Source organism: Agelaius phoeniceus, chromosome 25 (assembly GCF_051311805.1).
Source record: "Agelaius phoeniceus isolate bAgePho1 chromosome 25, bAgePho1.hap1, whole genome shotgun sequence".
NCBI classification, from domain to species: domain Eukaryota; kingdom Metazoa; phylum Chordata; class Aves; order Passeriformes; family Icteridae; genus Agelaius; species Agelaius phoeniceus.
This window is the reverse complement of record NC_135289.1, coordinates 72,031-97,282: the sequence shown is the minus strand read 5'-3', so window position 1 is coordinate 97,282 and position 25,252 is coordinate 72,031. Positions and strand designations below refer to the sequence as shown.

Below are 25,252 nucleotides of genomic sequence, written 5' to 3'. Positions count from 1 at the left end.
CCCTGCTGCAACGGGCGCTGGCTGGGGAACTCCTGGCTGAGGGGATATCCCGGCCTAGGCGGGGACTGCCTGAGGGGCTCTTTCCGGAGTAGGGGGCCACATCCGGAACGTGCCGCAGCTCCTAGAGGGTCCCGGCCGGGCCCGGCCCAGCACCGCACAGTCTGTGACAGGCAGCCCCGCGCCAGGAACGGGTCCCGGGCGCGGCAGGCCGGGAGGGGCGCGGCCAGTGAGGCCGGCAGGGCGCGGTGGAGACGGGAAGGGCGGAGCCTGGAGGGGTGGGGCCGGCGAGGCGGAGCTGGGGCGGCGCGGCGGGGCGCAGTCGGGCGGCAGCCGCGGCCGGGGCGGGAGCGGCGGCAGCGCGGGGTGGGTTGCGTCGCCCCGTGTTGCGGCATGTCCAAGACCCTGCGGAAGAAGCGGCACTGGCTGAGCAAGGTGCAGGAGTGCGTGGTGTCCTGGGGCGGCCCAGCGGGCCCCGACCCCGATCTGCTGCGCGGCGGCGCCGAGCGCGGCGAGTTCCCGTACCTGGCGGGCCGGCTGCCCGCGGGCGGCGAGGGCGCGCCGGGCCCCGCGCTGCTCTCGGGCAAGGCGCCGGCGCCGGGGGACGTGCTGCTGGAGGTGAACGGTACTCCGGTGAGCGGCCTCACGCACCGCGACACGCTGGCCGTGGTGCGGCACTTCAGGGAGCCCGTGCGCCTCAAGACCGTGCGCCCAGGTGAGCGCCCTCCGCCGCCGAGCTGGACCGAGGCCCTCCCGCCGCCGCCCAGCCGGCCGCGCGTAGGCCTGGCCGCGCCGGCGCCCTGCAGGGCGGCGGGAGGGCCGCGGCGGGAAGCGGCGCCCGGAGGCAACCGGGCGGAATCCGGGGCGCGGGTGCCCCGCTGGGAAAGTTTCCGCGGGTTCGGGACGGCGGCACTGCCGAGGGGGGTGATGTAAGGGGGGAGGCGGTCCCGGAGTCCCGGGGCGGCCCCAGGACGGTGCTCGCTCGCCCGTCCCGTCCCGGTGGCTTCTCCCGAGGGTCCTCTCCCCGCCCGGAATGCCCGGCTTGGCGCCGCCGCGATGCGGTGTTTGTGCGGGTGTGACCCTTGCGGGCCTCCGGGTGACTCAATGGCCCCCGGAGGGTCCGGTGCCTGCGTCCTCCTCTCGGAGGTGCAGGAAGTGCTTTCCGTGGTGTTTATATAATCCGCTGCTTGCAGAGGTCGAGGGTGGCTGGGGAATGGCCGGGATGGAGCACCGGACTGCCATCGCTTCATCCTGTCGGTTTCCCGTTTGGCAGAGATAAAAGCCCTGAGAACAAACTCCGGCTGTTCTTTTTTCCACAGATTTGTATTATTTTTGAGTACACTTCAATTAACTAATGCTTATGGTAAAATCATTTTTATCAACGTGCCTGTTAAATGTCAAATTAATGCTGAATAGTGGCACCTGCAGCTGCGTGAGTTAATTCATGAGCTCCAGAGGTACCTACTGCTTTCTTGGTCAGGCAACCTAGATGTGAGCCTGCTGCTTTATATGAAAGTGTCTTGGGAAAAAATATTTTTCTCTGAATCCCAGTGGATATCAGTATTTCTATTATAGACCCCCTGTGACTGGGGTCTGTAATATTTCTCATAGAGCTTCTTTGCTGAATACTTGTCTTGTTCTTCTTTGGTAATTGGTGGGTGCTATTTGACTTCATGTAATACATATTTTAAGTCAGGTTTTCCCTGTTTGACCACTAATGGAAAGTTGTCTTCTATGTAGAGACTGTGCTGTTGGTCCTGATTCATATGACTTGCTAAATTAAAACAACAATCAAAAAAATGAAACAGACGCACATCTTAAAAGCACCTACAGAAGCTTGGTAGGTTTTGAAAAAGGTCTTAATTTACAAAATTGGAAATCTTTTCTGAAGGGAGAAAATGGAAAAGAACAAACAGCTGCAAGTTAGATGTGAACTAAGAGGATTTTAAAAAGAGGGACAAATTGTTCAAGATAGAAAATAATCTCTTCTTAAAAGAGAAAGCTTGTGGAAGATGAAACTATAGATCAAAGGGATTTCTTGTATTTCCTATGGAGGGAAATAGGAATTTTCTTGTGCTGGGAATTTCTACAGCAGCGATGTCAAACTGTCAAAACTGCCAGAAAAGATTTAGAAGAAATTGCTGAAATTAGCAGTAGAAAATGGCAAGAGCCAGATGATGATCCTGAGGACTTCCAGGTATCAAGTATTAATAGTAGTGTGTTACCTGTTCCTTAAATTCTGGGTGGTGCGGAAGGAATAGTAGTGGGGAATATAGAGTACTGATGAGAAAAGGATCCAGAAGATCAACAGAGGCTGGTTGGTGATTCCAGCAAGTTGATTAAAATTTGAGTTTTAGAAGAGAAGGAGAATATTTGGGATGTGAACCAATACCACTTAATGAGGAGAGAGGGCTGCTTTCACTGGCTGGTTTAATCAAATCTGAGTATTTTGGTGAGGTGGATTTTCAAGTAGGCTTTCAGTAAGGTATCACTGACTTGGATGAAGATCTTGCTGAGTGAGCATGGTGTGGCAGTGTAGCTGCCAAAATACAAGAGCAGAATTCTCCTGTGGCTTAGTAACTGGTTAAAACAGAGGAATGGTTTTTTCAACAGAAGAAAACTGCTGCTGGAGTCTTGTAAGGACCTGTGCTGTTTAGCATAGTCATCCAGAGCTTGTAAACCCAATGCTGGTGAGTTGCACAAAGAGAAGTAGCATTTTTGTGCTGATTTTATGTAACTTTTGGAACAGATAAAACTGAATCTTCAGATCCAGCAATTTTTCCTATACTGGGACATATGTACCACATCAGATGATTTTTGTAGTCCTTTTCTCTGTTAGATTTAGTGTCCTTGAATACGGTATTTTGAAACATACTGGTTTTTGGTTGTTTTTTGCAAAGCTGCTGCAGCTGCTCAGTGGCGGTTTTCCAGTCAGGGTATAGGTAATTAGGAAAGTTGTTGACAAGGCATTCTCTATGAAGACCGATAACTTTGAATTTGGCTTCCCTTTTGATCCAGAGGCATCCAAACCTGCCAAGTTGTGGAAGGCATCTGGGAAGGTGCATGGGACCATGTGGGTGGTTGAGGCGAAGGGAGTGAGGGCCAGGAGCTGGTGGTCCCTGGTAGGCACATAATATGTCTGCATTCTCAAGGACATGTAACTGCGTTACTGCGTTTCAAGGTCCTGTGTTTCATGATTTTCCTCAGTCAAAACTGAAACCATCATTTGAAAGGCACGGAGTGTTCTGCCAGCAGACCTTTGTATGCCTCATGGCTCTTCAGGCTTGGGTGCTATTGGGACAGAAGACTGAGGGGATCTATTGTCAGGGGTTGACAGTGAGGGATTTGTCTCCTTGAATCTGAATGGTAAGGTGTTTTTAAGGTCTTGATGCTCACAGTCTCCCTGTGCATTTTAAAGGGTGAGTTTGGTGCTCCATCTTCCTGGTGAACTCTGTGCAGGTGACCTTGGGCAGCAGGATCTGGACTGCTTTCGTTCAAGTCATGATATAGTCACTCCCTCATTAAAGGCAGTAACAGCTTTAGTTGACAGCAGTAAAATCTGTGATACTTCTTGCAAGCTCATGGAAAATTTTAAATGGAAATTTCAAAATGCTGTTTAGGCTTGTTTAAGACACTTGAAGGATATGAATGTTAATTTGAACGCCATCTGTTAACTGCACACATCACAAATGATGGACCATTTTGTTGATTAAGAAATTTGTCCTTCCCATTTTTGTTCTGTCTTTATTACAGAATTACACAATCAACTAGGTTGGAAAAGACCACTGAGATCATCAAGTCCAACCTATGACCTAACAGCATCTTGTCGACCAATGCCATGGCACTAAGTGCCACTTCCAGTCTTTTCTTAAACACCACCTTCACCACCTCCTTGGGCAGCCAATCCAATGCCCAATCACCTGTTCTGTGAAGAATTTCTTCTTAATGTCCAACCTGATTAGCTGAGGAGGGAGAACAAGACCAGTGTGCCAGGGCTGAGTATCATGTCCCATGTGAGGATAGTCTCAGGTGTGTGCAGACTAGCCAGAAAATCCAGAGGTCCATTATGGATAGGGATTGACACAGCATAGTCTGTGGAAGGCCAGTGTTGAGTACTCTGCCAGTGGCACTTGGGACTGATGCTGGGATCTAAGCTGTCTAAATAAAACTTAAATTCTAGAGGAACTTTGAGATGATAACCATACCTCTGTTTATGTGTAGTTTATCATTATCATCTTAATTAGATGAGCAAAGCAGCCATACAGAGAGCTAGGGCAGCTTGTGCAGTGGGATATCTGTATGGATGTGCACGGAAGCTGCCAGGGGCCAGCTCATCCTAATGAGTCCATTTGTATTTTAGCCGTGCTTGGGTAGTGCTGGTTTTCAGCTAATTGCCTGCTTACATGCATTCAAACAATGGCTGCTGTGTGCTCAAGGACCTTCCCTGTCTGGCATTACTTGGATTAGGGTATTAGCCTTGTAACTGGCCAGTGCTGCTGCAGGGTCTTCTATTTCCATTAGTGAAATAGAATGTTGTAGTCATAGCCATGGTATTTGAGTGCTAAGTTCATCCTCTATAGGTATCTACTTTCCTTCCAGTACGTGAAAGGAACCTACAAGAAAGGTGGATATTTTTGGAAGCACAAGTTGCGATAAGACAAAAGGGAATGGATTCAAACTGCAAGAGAGTAGGTTTAGATTAGATATCAGGAAAAAAAATTTTATTGTGAAGCTGGTGAGGCATTGAAACAAGTTGCCCAGGCTGTCCCATCTCTGGAAGTGTTCAAGGTCAGGTTGGACAGAGATTGGAGAAATGTGGTTGCGGCGTAAAACTTTGATGGTCTTAAAAGTCCCTTCCAACCCAAACCAGTCTGTGATTCTGTGATTGCATAAAATTTATGGTTGCCTGCATATTCAAGGGCCCTGAGCAACCTGATCTAGGGGTGGTATCGCTGCCTGTGGTGGGAGGATTGAAGCTGGATGGTCTTTAAAGTCCCTTAAAACCTAAAACCATTTTAGGATGGTGATTCTGTGATGATTCAGAATTAGGCAGAAGGATGTTTGTATGTGCAAATGGGGTTGCTAAAATACTCATCAGGACAACCCTGGGTGCCTTCTTTCTTCACAGCAGCATGGTAACTAAAATACACCAAAACTAGACTGGAGACTTAAAGTAAGAAAAACTACTGATATCTACAAGTTCCTCTTTCTGCAGGCTGAGTTGCCAGATACTATGTAGGAGGGAATGTGTTCTCCTTCCAGATTAAGGAGCTTTGATGAATACAGCTACTCTGTGTCAATTACTATACTTTCATGGCCACTATGAGGAGGATGTGGGAGGAAATGGGCAGAGTCTTAGGGCTCTTCCACTTGAGAATGTTTCCGGAGCACATAGTTTGGTTCCTTGGTTTTGGAGCAAATGCACCTTGGCTCCATTGTGTCAAAACTGATCTTTAATCAAAAAATGCAGCAAGATGTAAAAGGAAGAAAAGTCTTCTTCAGGTTAACTTTTTTTTCAGTGCTCCTGAAGCTGTTAAACCGTGATTTCCTATAGTTTTGTTTCCTAGAGTTTTCTGTTCAGTTGTGGCTGGAGCTCTTCCTCCAGCTGGTGCATTTATTTTGTGTCTCCAGTCAGGATTGCCTGGCCTCTGGTGAGTCTCAGTTTGTGCTTTGATTTTTTTTTTTTTTTCCAGTGAAACACGTGGAGGACATCCCAGCTTGTACTGACAGAACTCATGTGATCTTTTTCCAGTCCTTCATGCGGTTTTCAATAGGTTCAGTACACCCCAGTCCAAAGCAGACGTGTTGCTGCTCTATGTGCGCTCAACCATTGTCTGCAGTTTCGTGATGTGACGCCTCTAAGTGCTTCAGATCTATTGCTTTATTTGAATTACAGAACATTAGTGCAGAGGATGAGAGGATTGACAGGTGGAGGTACTCATACCAAACTGGTTTTTTTAAGTCTGTGGCCTTACCTTCCCAAAGAGCTTTCCCGATCAACATGTAATAGAAGCTTACAAGAAGACAACTTATTGCTGGATCCATTTTTTCACATGACTATGATGAATCCCTAATACCTCTGTTACCAGCAGGAGTTAATGGGAATGTTATGACTTGGTTTGTGCATGATGGGGGGTCCTTTCTCTGATGCAGAATGAATGAAAACGGTGACAAATCCAGTGACTTGGAGCCAGATTCAGCACTTGAGACAGAATATTTGAAGCCAAGTATCTGAGGTTCATTTACATTTCCTCTTGTGCTTGAGGTAGGCACAAAGCCTCCATGTGGGGGGGTAAACATTTGCATGTGTAGCAATTAACGCAGAGAGGAAGGCGAGCCACACTCCCTGGCAATTTTCACAAAATTGGATGAATTCTAAAGGTGCCATGTTGAAACAGATCAGAGTACATACACTAGGATAATTTTGTCTCTCAGGGGACAGGCATTACCCTAATTCTGTGTTTCTGTGGAAGCTGGCAGTGGTCTAGCTCTATGATGGAAGAGAGGAATGTGTTACTCAGGAAGCCCAAGGAGCTGTGCATCCACCTTAGGTCCCACAGTCCTTGGTGGGTGTTGGGTAGAGGCTACAGAGTGCTGCTGTGGGAAACTGCCCTCCCTGCTTGAGAGTTAGTGGGGAATTGACCTGTTCTGGACTGCAGAGGAAAGCTTGAGTCATTTAATCATGCTACAAAAAGCCCAAAGCATACAGGTCCGCTGTAATGAATGGAGGTATCCCAGCTTCATCAGATGATGCTGTCTTGAAAAAGAAAACAGAAGGGGAAATGCTTTCTGCTGGAGGCTGTTGTCTCTAAAACTGTCCTATATCAATTTGGGAGCTGCCTTGCACAAAAAGCTTGCATCTTAAATGTATGGATGCAGAGGACTATTAAGCACTATTACCAGTGGGTATTAGGATGTTCATGTACTTTATAATCTTGCTTCTAATTTTCCTCTTTATATAAATGTACTCTTGACCAAGACCTTAGTGCCTTTCCCTTTCATGTACTTCCTTGTTTAAACTTTACTCCGATGAGTGCTGTGGTAATGATCACACCGGCGATGCCCTCTAATGATTCTGCTCTTTCTTGGTGTGGTCATTTCAGATGATAAGGAGGTCTCATGTGGCTTTTGCGACTAATTTGTACTTTGTTGTTCCTATCAGGAGAACAGTTTTCTTCTCTGTTTCCATCCTTGATGTCTCTCAGGGGAGACCTTGTAGGATAGTGCATTTATCTGGAACTGGTGATGGGGCAGATGGTGCTGTCTGTGTTCTCTAAACCCACCTCTTTGGATCCACTGTTTTAGGGGAATCAGATTTTCACCAGGACTGTACAATCGAGTACTTGTATTTCAGATATTCCTGAAAGAACTTTTCTTGTGCGGGTAGACAGTTTCAATTGAAATTCTTTCATATATGTTTATGTTGGGTTTTTACTGAGCCCCCACCAGCCTTAGATGTCCATACCAGCAGAGATCTTGCTTAAAATCACTGAAGGGTAATTTTGCTGCTACTCTGCAATGGCAGGAGAGTTTTTTTATCTGTGAATGAAGTCAAGAATGAACTAAAGATGAACCTTTATTAGAAGTCATGATTTCAACAGCAGATTTAATCTCAATGACTTTTGTCTAGTTATGACCCTTCAGTTCTTGTCTGGTTTTAATGAAATGCTAGTCAGTTGTAGAAAATGGCCTTTTTAATCTCAGAAGATACAATAACCTTACTTTTTTTAAAGGAAGTTTCATTTTGCTTTGATAAAGCAAAGACACTTTGAAACTAAACAGTCTTTTTGAAAACTTCCTAAAGTAAGCAAGTGATGCTCATATAACTTGCTATGCATTGTGCTCTTTTATTATTGAAGCATCTGCTTCAAGTTATTTTTCAGCTGCAAAACTTAAAAGAATCTTAAAATGTGGCAAGGATTGTACATTCAAATTGACAGGTGAAAAAATTATTCTAGTTTTCATTATTGCTCTGTTTGAAGATCTTTAAATTCATTCTTCTGGTTCTTGTTTTTAATTCACAATGCATCCTTTTAAGACATATCTTGTTGTGTTCATGGGCTGTTAGTTAAATTGCTTCTTGTTTCCTGAATGGGAACAATTTTCTTCTTCGAAGCAACCGTATTCTTGAGAATACTAAATTTGAATTCAGAAAAATAGGAGCTCTTTGTATTTGCGAGTAAATTACTTATGTAGTTCTGCTGAACAGAAGGTAAGAGGAAAAATGCAATAGGAAGATTGCAGACTTGTGTTGATCTGCTACATCATCACAAAAATCAGAATTACTAGTAATTTGTCATCTCTGTTGTTAATTGGTGTTTGAATTTGTGTTAAATTGGTCTTTTTTTGGGCCCTCTGTGGGTCATGATGGAAACGGGATCTTCTCCCAAGTGCTATTTCAGCAGAAGCTGGATAATGTGGCTTCCAATCTGATCAGCTTTAAAAGCAGGAGCAAGTACTTTAGGTGGAAAGGGTGGTATCTTAGGAAGGGTGTTTGTCAAGGAGACACTAAAGGCGTTAATGGTGACAAGGGGGTTGTAAAACCTTTGTAAAGCTGTCCCCAGTTGTTTAAGGTGCAGATGCAAGTAGTTACACACAGCAGTGTTCTGCCATTAGTCTGGGTGCACCTTTCAATATGAAACACAACCACAGCAAGCTTTTGTTCAGGCTTATATCACTGTGCTTATGCAACCTGTTAAAGTAATGGTTTTGTGTGGAAATGTGATTCTGTTTGCAAAGCACAGCCAGGTTGTTAGTTGTAACTCTGACAGGAAGCTTTTAAAGTGTGTTCTCAGGGCTACTTTTAAAAAAGCTTGCTTAAAGCTACTTTTCAATATGTATGAGTCTCAAGCCTGTAATTTTTTATGAATTGGTGATTGTTCTCAATTGAATGCAGCTTCTTCAAATTGGAAATCTCTAGTGTGTTTACTATCCATCCTGTATCGCTCTTCACTTGCTGAATAGTGTAGTTCGTAGAACTCGATCCATTGTAAATTATTTTCCTGAGATACAGTTAAAAAGTGAAATCGTTTAAGTTCTGAATTGTCATGTCTCTTCAGTTACTTGTAAAAACAAAAAGTAAAGCTTGAATTGTAGTTCTATCAGATCATGGTGCACTTGAATGGTGGTTCTTACTGTGTTCTACTTCAGTGCTGTTTCATTATTACCTTTGGTAATAAATACAATCATCCTGACAGCTGGTGGCTGATGAATATGGATTGAGGGTGCTATATGAATATCAGCAGTATTCTGGGTTTTGGAATCTGGAAATGCATTTTCCATCAAAATGGTAATGAAGTATTCTTTAGAAAAGGTGGTAGAGGCAATTAACAAGGTTAATGTGGTCATGTGAATTGTCTGTTAGTATTTCTCTTCTTTCATCGAGTGCATTTGGAGCTAGTGAAGATGAAATCCAGACTAGTTTGCCCTGATGTGAGAGCCTAACAAAATCTGACTACAGCCACAGTTGTAGTAGTACAAAACTGGGTTGGTTTGGTAAGGCTGGGACTATCCAGGACTGTCTCTGGCACTGGTGGGAGAAGCTGGAACCATCACTGCTCTCTCAGCAGTCCTCCAGCCAAGGTAGGAGCAGGGCACAGTGGCATAAACACCAGCATTGTGTTTAGGTAGAAGAAACATATTAAAAATATCTCTTTCATGTTGCTGAAAGAAGAGATGAGAGAAAAAATTCTCTCTGAGGCATCTTCTTAATTACTGTTGGATACAGTGATGTAGTTTATTAAATTAAGTTGTTCGTGGAAGTACTGTTAGGATAGAAAGTGGTTTTTACCCTGGAGCAGTAACTTTCAACTTATTTATCTGAATTTTCCCATGTCACCAAGTTTTGTGTGGCAAACTTAAGCCTGCTTGAAATCTGTCTGCTCCTCCTAAATATTTCAATTAACACCATGAGAGTCACTTGGGGTATCTCCGTCTTCAATGGTTTCAAGCTGGGACCCACTGCTGTAGGGTGTCTGACAGTGCTGTGGCTTCTGGCAAATGACCAAAAATATTCCCAGAAAGAAATTCAAAATATGGGGTTTAAGGTATTTGAGTAGGTGTTAGATTATTTGTAAATATGTCTGTCTTAGCTCATGAAATCAGGCAACTGGGTGAATCCAAATAATTAAATGAGTTTTAGTTCTTGGTATTCTAAGAAAAAATTACCTGATTTGGTTTTATGTATAAAGAACATAGTCTTGTAAGTCATTGAGAATGAAATTCCTGTGGTGGTTAAGACTATTAGTAAAAGTTATAACAAAATAGACAAAGCAGCAGATAGGCAACTTCGTGCTTTTCTTTTTGTGGTGTTTTTCACAGAGTTAACTTGAAGACAAGAAAATGAAATATGTATTTGAGCATGGTCTAGTGGAAGGTGTCCCTGCCCATGGCAGGGGGTGGAGCTAGATGAGCTTTAAGGTCCCTTCTGACCCAAACACTTTCAGGATTCTATTATGTGATCTTTAGATGACTGGGTGGTTTGCTGTCTAGTTTAGTAATCCCTGTAAAAGTATTGTGTCCCTTCAGTAGTTGCTATAGTTTAGTCTAACTTTAGGAAAAAGCATGCATGGTGTTTTGGGTGTGCGCTGTGGGTTCTGTACACACAACATGTATCAGAGGAGGGATGTTCAGCTTAAAACTTAGTGAGTCTGGGCAGGAAAATCACTCTCTTAAATCACTCTCTTAAAAACTAATTGAAACACAAAGCAGAAGTGCCTGTTTTCATATAAGATTTCCTTTTCCCTACAGGAGTTTTTGGAAGATCACAGCAAAAGTGTAACTGAAGCAGAAGTGAGGGCCATGTGCTGTGTCTGGCACGTTTCTGGTGTTTGTGCAGCTGGTTTTGCCTACCAGCTTTGTCCTGCAGCTGAGTATAGAGGTGCATGTATGTAACTTACTTCTTTTGCTGACATTATTAAAAAACAAAGCATAAACCCATTGATAAATAATTTGAACGTGGTGTAAGTTGATATGCTGATTAAGTACTTCCCTCCTCTAAGTTATTTCTATGAAAAACCCATGAAATGTTTCTACGATTTTAATTCTATGCATTTAAAAATTATTTTGACACATTTTTTTTTTTCCCAAATAGACAAAACACCCAAACCACTTAAGCCATCCCCCTATTTGAGATTTCATTTCCTGGAGATGCAACTTTGCTTTGGTTGTACACCAGGTTTGCCATGACCTTGTTGCAGCAAAAAGCAGCAGAGTGTGCTGGTACTATTCATTAAATGCAAGAGGATTAACATCCAGTTTATTTCCTCTAAAACCACAGAACTATCAGGAAATAACTAAGCCTTAAAGTTTTAGGTTTGTAGAAGTGATTTCCTCCTAATGCATGTACTTGGTGGGGGGGGTGGGCAGTGGGGGAATTTCAGAATCCTGTTATGTAAAAGAGAGTCAGAGCCCTGGGAATTATGTTTAATGGCTTGTTTCATCCTTTATTGCTCTAAAGAATTCCTCAAAAATCAGTTGACCAAAAGTACCAGGGAAGTATTTTTACCTCTGTTGCTGCAGCTATTATCTCTCAGTGATTTCACTGATCTTCTTTTCAGTGAGATTAGATTGGAAATGCTTTGGTGCAGGGAGGACTTGTTTGTGAAAATTACTTGGTACTGTGGGTGCCATTGAGGGAAAATACCAGTAAGTAAACAAATGTGGTGTTCCAGTGCTAAGGAATGTATTGGAAGATGTACTGCCTTGGCTTTCCTTCTAGTTGACAGTGCTTCCTTGGAAGATGACTTTAGGAACGTGAACTTCAATGAATTGTATTTGTCATATTAAAAAAATAGTCATGGCATAAGTTTGACAACAAAATTGCTGTGGTTTTCCTTCACAGCAAGTGTTGGTCCCTGTTTAAAAAAAAAAAAATTAAAAAAGAAAAATTGTTCTAACTCAGACTATGCTATGATGATTCTATGGTTCTGTGACTTAAGATCTGACATAGTCAGATGCCACTTAGGCATGTACTTTTTGTTTCACATGGCAATAATATGCCATATATACAACTAATGTATTTTTAAAATGTGTTCCCTGCTAGATAAGGTGTGAACTGTGGATGGGTGTGTGCAGCTGGGGTTAAACCATGCAGAACAGCTGAGGTAATAGCTTGAGCTGTGTCCTCTTATACGTTTTGAAAAAGGCAAGTAGTTATGTCCTTGACACACCTGGGTACTATTATTAAACTCTGTTTAGTGGTTTATTTACAGGCAGCAGCAAAACAGTTTTACTCAATCCAGGGCCTGAAGTATTGGTCATGTTGTGGAATTATGGACTACACAACTTGACTCTAAGTTGCAGGCTTTCCTCTCTGCCCTAGTTACTCACTCAAAAAAAACCTAATCCTGTGGATTTTATTTCCCTCTCTGTACGGCAGCAGTGAGTAATTACTTTTCTGTGGTGAAGGTAGAGATGCTGGAAAACTTTAATTAATGCTCATTAGGAGAAGCTGCTAGTACCTAAAGGAATTCATTAGGGCAGGACTCTTAATGTTCATCAGAACAGCAAATAAATGCAGTGAAGTGAGTGTTATTTACGCTGTACTGTGCGGTATATTTTTCTGTTCTGCAAAATGTTTCAGAATATGTGGGTCCTCCACAGCCAAGGGTGTCTTTTAGCCTCTTTAAAGTGTCCAGATTCAAAATGAAGTTTAGGTTTATAGCATAAATCTCTTAAATCTCCTGTCACTTCATCAATATGGAATTGAGGAACTTAGGAGAAAAGTTACATATGTTGGCTCAGCCATAAGGTACCACACTGGGAACACTTCACTATGACTTAGTTTGAGTGGCTGAATGGCCTTATTAATTTGAATTTTTCATGTTATCTTTCTACCATAGTAAATAGCTCGCAGGAGGTGTTTGAGAGCATGGTGACAACTTGTTTTGTGCCCCAGAGCCCCTGTGTAGTGCCAACAGGAGTGAAGAAATAACATCACCTGTAAGCTGACATGCAGGTTTGGGTGTCTTGAGTTGGAAATAACCTTGAACTTTCCTCCCAGAGCAGCCCAGACAGCAGGTGAGATGCCCTGTGGCCACGGCTCCGGCTGGCCTTTGGTGTCTCCCTGTTGGTGGGTGTTGGTCAGATCTGGTGGGTTCAGAGTCTGCCCTGAGTTCATTTAAACTCAAGTTGTGGTTTGAACTTGAAGCTACAACCTTTTGTCAATCAGAGGTACTTTTATTGTTGAAACAATGCTCTTAGCACATTTTTTAAAACTTAAGTTATTTGCACAGCTCTTCATTTCCAGCTGTTAGCTGTCTGACACTGGAGCTGGCACTTGCCTCATAAACAAGCACTAGAAGCATTTGTGTTACTCCAGCAATTCCTCATCTGAAATACTGAGAATTGGATCTCTCTGGATACTGGAAAATTCTGTTACCGTGCTGTGATTTGCATAGCTTTAATAGATTTTGACACAGTCAGATTTTACCACAAATTCCGTAACAAAATACAGGCAAGACAGGTGTGTCTGGTACGAAGCAGGAGGTTATTTACTTTCTCTGGCCTTTTCAGAGGGAGGGAACCTGAAATGAGGGAGCATGAAAATTATTGTGTAGATGAGCCCCTATTTAAAAAGTGGTGTTGGACACTCCTTAAAATGGAGTTATTTTTATCAGACATTGGCAGCCATTCGGGGGCAGTGGAGGATGGGATCTTCGGGGTATTCATTAACCTTTTCATCAGTCTGTATTTGTACACAAGTGCGGGTAGTGTGTCCACAGGGAAGCTGGAAAGTATTCAGAACTACCAATTGTTCTCTCAGTGAAAAGCCTACTAAAAATAGGGTATTCTTCCATTCAGACATCAAAACCCGATCTCTAATGTGAAGTGCCATGCTGTAGGAATAGTAAAACAGCTTTTACGTGAGGAAGTTCTTTCTGTGAGCTGTTTCTTACAGTGGGTGAAATGCAGCAAAAAGAAAAAGGACTTGAGTCACTTTGTTTTATTGAATTACCTTTGGGTGGCAGGAAATTTGTTTGAAATCCTTATTTATTGCCTTTTGGCAAATAGATATTTTTTTTTTCTATTTGAACTATGTTCTTAAGAGGTCTGCTGCCCTTCCTGGTGTGGGGCTGCAAAGATGTTGGATATTAAGGAAACGGCAAAGACAGTGTTTTCAAAAAAACACCCAGTTCTTTGACAGAACTTGGTGTTATCTAAAGATTTTGAAATTGGGACACGAGAATGGGGTGCTCACTTCAGACTGCAGTGATCTGAAAAGATTCAGCATTCATTGTTTCTTGGCAGTCTAAGTCTTAAATGCTGAATGCAAGGCTTTTCTCAAATTCTAAATGCAAAGTGCTAGGTTTTTCTTATTTAATGAATAAGCGTAGATAAAAATAAAATCTGCTTTTTAAGGTAACAATGTGCATCTGGTTCAAACACAGAAAATTTGAGCGATGCCTGCAAACTTAGCTGGACCTCAGTGCTGTGGCAAATTATGTTGGCCCTCTCCAGTCAGCCACTCCTGGTACCATAAATCTTCCAGGTGCCCTATGCTGGGCGGGTGAGGATGTGCTGCACACACGGCACAGCCTTGGCTTCACCTGATTGCTCTGACAGTGCCTCTGGGAAAGCCTCGTTAAGTCTCTTAAGAAGAATTTAAACTGGCAGGTAAAGACAAGCTAATCTCTATTTCATCCCATGATTTATTTGAACAGCAAGATGTCTGCTTCCTTTTCTTTGCTGTTGCCGTCGATCTGCCAACGGGGACTGAACAATGAATTTGGGAATTTAAATGGATTTATTTTGTAACAATCAAGTGCGTGCTATGTAATTGCTGACTGATTCTGACTCAATATGAAGAGTAAAATTGGGAAGGGTCTTGACTACATTCCAGTCGCAGTTTTGTGAAATGATTAATGTGGTTAGGACAGGTGCCTGCTGTCAGATTTGTCCAATGTAATTCTCACGCTTGTAGGTGCAGGAGGGGTTTTCATCGCCTAGCTGAATGTTTTATTACATTGGTCATTGATATATAACATATACTGGTATTCAGATAAAAATGTAACCTTTTAAAACTCTTACCTTCATGTTCATGTGTGTCCTGGAAGTGAGGAGAAGAGGGAGTGTTTTAAAAAGAACCATCTATTGAGGGTAACAAACTCTGTGCTCTAGTGATCATGGAGCATTTCGGATTGAATACTGCAGATCCTGTATGGTCAGACAAGGATGATAGTAAAGGAATGATGCACTAAAGACAGGAACAAGCTCTGTGCTGTTAGTTCCTGTTGGGTTGCACAGCCATAACTGCCTTCTGGCTGATTGCAAATTGTGAACAGAAATTGGATTTGGCTTTGCCTTCAAAGCTGTCTCTTTATTTGAAGTGCTTTCTTTCAAGGATTCCATTTCTGTGTCAGTCTTTAATTTAGTGAGCTCTTTAAGCAAATATAAATGACTCCAGCCTTTGGAAACAGCTCCATACAGATGCTGGTTGGCGAGTTTCCCTAGTGGAATGCACTGCACTCTGAATGCATTGAAATTTCTGTTATTGTAACTGAGGACTTTTCCTATCTCGTGACCTAGACAGCATTACTATTTTGCTTACAACATTCACCTAGTGCCAAACATGGCTGCGCAAACATTAAGTTATAGAATTGTGGAATTGTTAAGGTTGGAAAAGACCTTTAAGGTCACCAAGTCCAGCCATCAACCAGCACCACAAAACCATGTCCTCAATCAATATGTTTTTTAAACACCTCCAGGGATGGCGACTCCAGCAGTTCCCTGGGCAGTCTTAATTGAAACAATGCAACTGGTGCAAGTTAATCACTGAATTTAATGGCATATCAGCCGGCCAGATTTAACGGTGTATCAGTTGTTGCAGATGTCTGCTGGGGAGCAGTTGTTTGCTGCCCTGTTCTCTAGACTTTGATTCTTGTTCACTGCTGAAATGTTTATTTTGTCATTTATTGTACTTGGAGAACAGCTAGTAGGTATCTTTGAAGCTGGCCAAAGTGACTGTACCATTTGTACCCTGACTACAGCCATGGCCCTACAGGATTTTCTAAAATCAGATGGTTTAGGTTTTTGAAGTATGTTTGTACATGGCTTGTGCTGGAAATCACAGCATGAAAATGAAGTTACTGTGGATTTATTGCCTGTGTTCTTTTTCTCTGCTTTGAGTAGTTCTAGTTTATTGTATAGAGTAGTGGAAGAAGTTTGCCCTGAAGTTACAGATAATTGGAAATACAGCTGTGGTGTTCCCCATGTGGAATGACCTCTCCATAGGTGAGGAAGTACTGACACATGCCAGCTAGGACTGAATCTGTTATACAACTGACTACTGAAAGAGCAAGTTTTCTTTTAATGTTCAGTAAATTCCGATTGTGAAAATCAAATTTATCCTTTTAATGAATAGGTTATTTGCCCATTTTTAATCTGTCAATCTCTTCGATGCAGGTGGTCCGAACACTTTATTGCAGAAGTATTTCTTGAAAGGAGATCATCATATTGCTGTTATATTGGAGTGGTTGTGTGCATGGCCAGGAGTTGGACTTCATGATCTTGTTGGTCACTTCCAGCTCAGGATATTCTATGATTCTGTGATTTGGTTATTAATATGAAGGTTTATGTTTTAATGTCGGTTGGTTATCAGCTTCTTTTTCCACATACTGACATCCTCCGTTGAGACACTTCTGTTGCTAGCTACGGATAGATAAGAAAAAGAAGTGCTGAGAAACAGATGTTGCAAGACCAAGTACCCAGCTGTGTGCTAACATAATGAATATCATGGTGATTAGTTAACAATTCCTTGGCAGGCAGAGGCATACGTAAAACAGTAAACACAGCACGCGGAAATAATAATATTAATTTAGGAAAAAGAAAAGAAATTTCTGAACGTTAAACATTGGCAGCATCAGTTCAACCACCTGTGTTCCTGAAGAGCTGACTATATTTTGGTAAGTCACACCAAGGTCAGCCAAGCTGATTTTAGAACTGGTTTTAGTCATATTTTCCTGCAAACTGGTGATGGGGAAGTGCATGGGTTTTTCAGGTTAAATGCTGCATCAGTAATGAGAAGAAGTCTGTCACCATCAGCTGTCTGGGTTTGTTAGAAATTCCAATGACTTTGCCAAATAGTGAGGTTGAGCACCTCTGGCAGCACTTTGAATGAGCTGTGGCTGTCAGTAGGATCCTGCACCACTCCCAGACATGCTTTGGAGCTCATCAGTCAGCACCTCTGGTGTATTTGTGCCAGGTTGGCTGCTGTGACCTGTGTTCCTGCAGGAAAGGGCTGTGATGGGATGTGCCAGCACTGCCTGGGCAAGTCCAGCGTGCTTGTACTTCACTAGAAAGCAGCTGTATCTCAGAGGCTGAGCAATTCCTCTATTGCTGGCATCCACCTCCTCACATGTGTACTCCTTGGAGAAAGCACTCTTTCATAGTTAATTGAAAATCTTGGGTTCCATAACTAAAAATAAGTCTTATTAAATGAATAGTGATGAAATAATAGGCTATCTTGTGCAAGCAGAAAGAGAAATTCCTTTACTTTTTAATACTATGTGATGATTACCTGAATATGTAGGGAAACGGTTCTTCTTCTCTTACTTGATTACTTAAACAACCGCCTGTGATAAAGATTGTAAACTGAGGCTTCCCTGGAAAATTGGGTTATAATAGAATTGGAGTTCATGCAGTGACACCAGAGGGATTCATGGGTGTGATAGATCAGCATGGATCAGTGTCTCTGCTCTTTGTGGGATGCTGTGCTGCACACTGTTGTGCCCCTGGCCCTTGGGTGTTGCAGCAGACTGAGTAAAGCATCCCTCGGTGTAGAATTGGAACTGTGTGAGTCAGGCACTGACGTTAGTCATGGCTGGTACACATCTGGAGTTCCAGGGATTTCACTGACTGCCTGTGTTGTGCAGTGAGAGCTCTGTGGGGGATTGTTTTCCAATTAAACTGTGAGATGTCTCTAATCAATACTGCTGTGACACAGCACTTCTATGGGTTTGATCAGAGGAGTGCTGCCCTGGCACGTAGATCTTGGTGATTCCAGGTTCCTGAGAGTCCTCCAGAGTGTGGTGAGTCACAGCAGTGCAATCTGCAGCATTAAGCATCAGCTGTCCCTTGGGAATGCTGCAGCCCATCCTGCAGCAGTGCTGGGATTTCCCAGGCTCCTTGAAAAGCCGTTTTCAGGAAGCTCTAATTCCTTCATAAAGGTTGCATAATGACTCATGTTTGTCAGAGCAGGAATTGCTCCTTTACCCTTGTGCTCAGGGGGGCTTTGTGGTGGTGGGACCTTGGGGAGGGGAGGTCTCATGGGAAAGGGGCATTGAGAAGCCACTAAAATGCCCTTGGGTGACATTCTTGTATAGAAATGATCTGTTACAAGAGGTGTTATACTTGCAGGCAGTGCAAAGCAGCTATGTTCAGAATGAGGCTGGTATTTAAAAGCCCAATTTGCTGTTTATGGGTCCAGCTATGACAGTCCACCCGCTGCTGCTCACTGACACAGCTAGAGGACACCTCTGCTGGGAACATTTTCTGTTTTCCATGGTGGATGGTCACCCCACAGGTTTGTCTGCTCAAAGGAGAACAGGCAGGCAGCATCTTTGTCAATAGTATGTCTTTGTCAGACTCCTGCCCTGCCAAACTCCATACTGAAATAGGTTAGTGGGCCTAGACATTATGCAGAGTGTAATTGCATATCTTGCTTCCTATGGAAAGTAGGCTAAAAATAAACCTGTCTGTGATTTGCATAAATTCTATTCTAATCTGAATACTCAAAAAAGGTCTTGGCATGTGAACACGTACCCTTCTGTTGGGAAAGCAGTGCCAAGTCCCAAGTAGATTAAATGGCTTGTGTAACAAAGAGCAGCTGCAAGGACATTTTTCTCTGGGGATGTGATTGAAGTGTGTCATTCTCTATAGCTGCACGCTGCTTAAGCAATGCGATACGGTATGTTAGACATACATCACATCTGAAACATGCTGCACTCTCTGGACAGACAGAAGGATTGGCAGTTTCTGCCAAGCACTATGACAGGTTAACTTGCACAGGTGCGCTGTGTGCGGTCCCTTGTTGCAGTGTGACATGGAATAATATTAAATGTCAGTAAGTTTGAATTTGCACATAAGCTGGAGATTTCCAAAGGGAAGCATTAATATTAGAACAGTCAGGGGCCTCAAGTAACATTTTGTTCAGTCGGATATGTTAATTGTGCTTTCCAGACCAAATGGATTTGTTTGCTGTCTCAGTAAAGCATTTTCTGTAGTGTGAATAAATTAAAACCTGACATTGTAAATTTAAGGGAATGAGTGGAAGATTATTTATAAATTGGGAAAAACGAGCCATAGTTAGCCCTAGGAAAATCATCTCCATTGTTCAGATTACTTGTCTTTGTTTTGGTGCTCCGCTTGTCAAATAAGAGCAGACTAAATGATTTATGTATTACTGTAACCTGTGGCAGCTATAGAGGACTCTTATTTCATAGCTGTAACTTCACAGTGCAAGTGTTGCAGCAACAGATACTACTTAACCAAAATAGCCTCTGTAGTGTATTGAGCTGCACAATGATTAAAACTCAGCAAGGCCTTGAGTGCATAGTTAAGAAGTTCTAATAAAGTGCTATTGTTAAAACAATTTTATATTTTAATTTTTTTAACGTGTCTTTGTATTGCAAGTTCTGATTGTTGCTTTGACCTTTTAGAGTGTTGTAACATCCTTTTAACATGTTTGAACCCATTGGTGTGTTGCTGTACCAGCTCTGTCACTTGCATGGTGGTCTGAGTAGATCATGATCAGGAAATGGCCTCAAGTTACACTGGGGCCAGGGTTTATACTAGGTGTTGGGACATTTTTTTTCCATGGGAAGGGTTGTAAAGCTTTGGACCAGGCTGCCCAGGGAAGTGATGGAGTCACTATCCCTGAAAGCATTCTAAGAAACATGTGGATGTGGTACTTGAGGACATGGTTTCGTGGTGAACATAGTGGGTGCTGGTTGATGGTTGGACTTGATGACCTTAGAGTTCTTTTCCAACTTTAACAATTCCACGTTCTATTCTGGTCAGTGTATTTGATTCATCTGCCGTTGTGGTGTCAAAAGCCTGTTTCCTCTTGTGCTTTACGTCCCTTTGTCACTTTGAGAGTCATAATTAGATCTTGAGAATCACATTTGGTTTTTGTGAGGTGTTTCAACCTCCCAGGCTGGGCTCAGTGATTTTTCCCTGCATCCCTGTAAATCCTTTTCTCTGTCTCAAACCTGACAGTGGCAGAGGCTCACAGGGTGCAGTTTATCAGGCTTCTTGTTCTTTACCATCCCTGTCAATGCATCTGACTTGAAATGGAAATCATGGGCCAGTTTACCCCATTTTTGAAAATACAGCAAATCTTTATAAATAGGCAAAATGTTTTTAATCTGTTCAGTGTTTTTTCACTTCTCGAGAAAATATCAAATTAAGGGGAAGTCTCCATATATAATAGAAAAGGTCAAACTTCCCTTGTGTAAAGTTATTTTGCATTTTTCTTCCCCACTATAAGTTAAAGGAAATGGTTATGTTTGCATTTTATTTGAAGCCCATTCATTATTTTAAATTACTTGAATTCTGTGTATATCTCCTTCAGTGTCTGATCTTCTATCAGAAACAGCTGCACAGACCTTTCAGCCTTGCTGTTCTCCTATTTAATAGTAGAGCATTAAAATACTTGGCATTATCAGAGTAAACCCTGGTCACTGGTAATTCTCCTGACTGTATTCCCATAGTTAATGGATTTTTGTGTGCATGCGATGTATTACTGTAATCATATCTGATACTGGTGTGTGTGAAGCTGGAGTCTGAAAGTTGGAACTACTTTACTCAAAAGAATTTTCATTTAAAAATCCTTAAGGTTGTAGGCAATTCATTAGGCTATGCAGGTTTTTTTACTGCCAATGCAGGGCATAAAACCAACTTAAAATGCTGCCTTTCTGTGGAAGTCATGCATAGACTGAGAATGTCTACAGATGTAACGAGATACAGAGAAGAAGAGACCTGTGCTAGAGCTGTGTAACTGAGTAGTATTGCTGCCCTACATACGGGTTTCCAAATGCAGCTGGTTTCAATTTCCTACTTTTTCTTTAGTTCCGAAGTGGTGCATGACCCCGCCCTGCCATGTGCTGGCTGGGGATGCCCTGCGGAGGCATGGCCGTGTCCCAGGAGCAGATGGAAGGGAAGGGGCTGGCATCTGCCCGGAGCTCTGCTGATGCTCTCCCTGCTCAGAATGTGTTTTGGCATGTGAGCTGAGTGCTTGTGCATTTAGGCGGTTTAAAAAAAAAAGCTGTTTGTTGCTGGTTGTCCTTAGACCAGAGCTGCCCTCTGTGGATGCAGGAGAGTGTCCCCCCACCCTGCCCATGGATACGCTGGAGCAGGCAGGGAAATGAGCTCAGGGTAGGTGGCAAAAGGCTAAGAACCTCTTGGTTTCACAGTGCTGGATCACAAAATCCCAGAATGGGTCAAGTTGAAGGAGACTTTAAGGATTATCTCATTACATAGGCAGGGACACCTTCCACTAGACCAGGTTGCTCCATGCCCAGTCTAACCCAGCCTTGAACACTTCCAGCCACAGCTTCTCTGGAGAACCTGTGCTAAGGCCTCAGCAATGTCACGGGGAGGAATTCCTTCCCTCTGGCAGTGGGAAGCCATTCGCCCTTGTCCTGCAGTTCAGGCTTATTCTTCATTTCCAAGCTTCAGTGGTTCTGGTACATCTGTGAACAATGGCAAGTCTTAACTGGGTACCAAGTGTTATTTTCATACACTGCCCAAATGGCACTGACAGCTCTAGCTAGACTTTTTTTTTTTTCATGGCAGATCAGGAACCCACCCATAGATACTCACACTCTAGAGCCTTCTGTTACAGGTGACTTTTTCTATACAGACAGAACTAAAATCCAGGAGGATTGCATCCAAGCTCCCACTGTTTACATTTCATATGTTGTCCCTCTCAGCTCCAAGTATATTTTGGAATAAATAGCACGTGATTTGCCATTCCTTCTTGTGTTTCTCAAATACGTTTTGGTGACATGCCTTCGAAAGGATATTTTAGTTATCTTCAGAAATTGAAATGCTTTAATGATGGAATTTCATGCGCAAACACAATCATATTAGTTTTCCACTGGTTTGCTTACAGTGGCCAGGTTTATTGGGAGAATCTTTCCAACCCTGTAGGATTTCAAGGAAACAGCACAGAATCCTGGGATATTCAAGAATGTGGAATGAGAAGCTTTGTCTCTCTGAATCGGTCACCACCTCAAGTGAGGATCTGAAGGCATCCTGTGAAGGCTGGTGTTGAACACCTCTTAGTTTTTAGTAATGAGTGATCTAAATCTGGAGGCTTAAAAAGTCAAAATTCATAGTTATTGGTGGTTCTGGAGTAGATTTTCTTACTGACAAAAGTAAAAAAATCCCCAAAGTCAACTGGGATGTACATTCTGTAATGGAGTTTGTGGTAACTTTATTTCCTTAATCTGGATCAACAGGTTTTCATTTCTTTCACTAGTACTGTAAACACCGTGTCAGTATTTTGAGCAGTCTGGTAAATGATTTATTAATACTGTAATGCTTATCTCTACCATAATTTCTGTAAGTTAGGCTATATTACCAGGAATTTATTGGATGGCATATAGCAAACTATGACTAAACAAGCCTTTTGGTATAACCCTATCTAATATTTCTCAGCTTTCAGGTAGTAAATGAGTTTGGTTTAATGGATTATTGTGGCTGTGAAGAGCCTTGAAATGTAATGCTTCACCTGACAGGGAGCTTGCCTGCATTTTGAAGAAGCTGCAGTTTTTCAGGGAATGAGCAGAAGTTACCTGGAGTCCAAAATGGGGCCAAGATCTCTTTTCCCACATGGGTCACTGGTTCAGGCATGGTTGTCACCTCACCTCCCAAAGTGGCCTGGATTTTCTTTTGGGAGGGAACTCGTCTCTTCCACAGGCTGAGTCCCAGCTTGGGTTCCTACCTTCATTACCTGGAAGGGAGACAGGGAGGTGTTGAGTGTGAGCATGCCATGGAGCCCTTGGTGGCCTGGGACACAAGCTCCCAGGCATTGCTGCTAGTCTCAGCCTTTCTCCTCAAAAATCCCAGGGCTGTGGGCCCCCTTCCCTGAAGAAAAAGCAGGCTTCTGCACAGGAGTCCATCTGTGCTTCTAACCCACAAAATGAGGAAGCACCTGCTGACTGGGTTGGACATTCTCAAAATGATCTAGTCTCTTTTCTGTATTAGTCGTAATAATTTGAACCTCACACCTTCTCCTTGTGTTGAGAGCATCAGTGTGTATTTGCCAGGTCACAGTGAAGTACTTGCAGGTGGAGGACGGCAGGTACTCACGGCTGTGTCACCACTGGGTCTTTCCAACCTCTCCACATTTCATAAATACAGTGATTCTCTTGCATGCTTGGAAATCATTCATTGTCCTCAGTGAATGCACGTGTTCAGATCTGGAACTTACGTGAAATCATCGTATGTTAATAGTTGTTGGGGAATATAAGAAAGCTAATGTGTTACACACTGATTCTAGCTTGTGTTTCCTGGCACTGCATCCCTGATTTGTGGAGCTGAATGTTTCTTTAAATGGCTTTTGCTTGATCACATCAAAAATCACTTAATCTCAGTGGGTGCATTGACAGCCCAGTTTAATTAAACAGTAGCTGTTTTCCACTTGATGAGCCCTGAGAATTCCTATTTTAGTTAGACTGTGAGTGAAATCATGGAGCTGCTTTATAGCTCTCAACGTGTGTTTCACTGGAATTTCCATAGTCAATGGCCTATGGCAGCCACAGCTTATGTAACACATCATACAGCTGAGCGGAGCCCTTGCATACTCTGGGTTTCTGTTCACAGTGTGGAATTCTGAATGTACCAGATGATACTCTGATTACATTTCTCCTGTGCTGTGTTCTAAGTGAGAAAACAAGATTGCATCTCAGTATGTAGTATCTCCAATTTTCACCCTGTGCTGTTCAAACTCCCCTGGGGAGGGGAGCGAGGAGACTTGGGGGGTGGAATTAAGGGGATCAGCAGGAGGTGGCTGGGCCGGGAGAGCTCCTTCCTGCCCGGTCCTTGAACTGTGGGGGCTGTGTTTTGGTGGATGAGAGGCTGGGCATACCCTGGCTACATGCACTGGGACCCAGAAACCAACCCTACCCCCAGCCCCCTTTGTCCCCTTAATTTGTCTCCCTAATTCACAATGCTGTGTTTTACTGCACTGGCACTTGGGCCTTTTTTTTTTTTTTTCTCCAGTAACTTAATATTCTCCTCCCCCAACTCCAGTGGGTATATACTCATCTGATCAGTCCTTTTTGGTTAATTTAAATTAAAACTGAAAACAAGAGGCTTGTGCCTGTTCATCTGGGTTAAAATAAAGTATATTATTCTTCTTGACTGGTGCCTGTGTTGCTGGTGTCATCCTCTAGAAGCGGCTCTGCAGCACAGCAAACACCAACCCAACATTTATCAGGTCATTTTGGAGAGGCTGATACATGAGGTTTTCCTAAAAGCCTGTGTGAAAAAATATAAAAGAAGCATGCTCAGCTCCTGGCGGGAAAATAATCTGACTTTTGCCAGAGGTTGCCTAAAGCATCCTTACAATTACTTTATTTTTCTGCTTTCTAATGCACACCATACTCTCTGTGAATTTCTGTAACTTTTCCTCTGCCCACTATTTTGTTTGACTTTTTTCTGTTTTCCCCAGGCAATCCTGTCAGTCTTCAATTCAGTCATCTTGGTCTCACAGTATAGTGTAGTCTCCAAGCTTTTAATATAAAGATTAACCCCTCAATATTGGTGTATCCTTAGTAGCAGCCTTGCCTTTATTTTGTCTTTAAACTGAGTTGATATTTATTGAAAAGGGTTTATAAGCTTTTAAAATTTTAAACATGAAGAGGGAAAGATCAGTGGGTAAATAAAGTCTGTAATTCTACATCCAGAACAGATTCTCACATATTGACTGGTTTTTTCAATGTGCAGTACTCTGAAAGTAGCTGATGAACAGATCCATCTGCCTCAGTGAAATATAAGTGTATTGATCTGCCTAAGTGAAATATGCTGGGATTGCTGAAGTGCGTATCTGGCTTTGACCAGGAGATGGATGGACCATTCCAAATCTGGTCGTCTTCTTCCCAAGATCAGGCCAGGCGTGCAGACACAAAAAAGCAGGCCAAGGGAATAAGGGAAGCAAAACAAACCAAGCGCGCGGTAATATTACTATTTCTGTAAGTGAAGCAGATGCTTCAAAGACAACGTCTGCTGGTCCACTGTTGAAAGTGAA

The 25,252-nt window shown here is 42.9% G+C and overlaps 1 protein-coding gene across 4 annotated transcripts in view; it reads left to right on the top strand.

The window, feature by feature from the left end:
• Nucleotides 1-311: 311 nt before the first annotated feature.
• The window catches only part of LOC129130432 (membrane-associated guanylate kinase, WW and PDZ domain-containing protein 3), a 54,604-nt gene continuing 29,663 nt past the window's right edge, over nucleotides 312-25,252 (top strand). For all 4 annotated transcript variants that reach the window (XM_077190485.1, XM_054648866.2, XM_077190484.1 and 1 more), the window contains exon 1: nucleotides 312-712. In XM_077190485.1, the coding sequence (XP_077046600.1) occupies nucleotides 391-712 (322 nt within the window). In that variant the 5' untranslated portion in view covers nucleotides 312-390. The remainder of the gene's footprint in view (nucleotides 713-25,252) is intronic.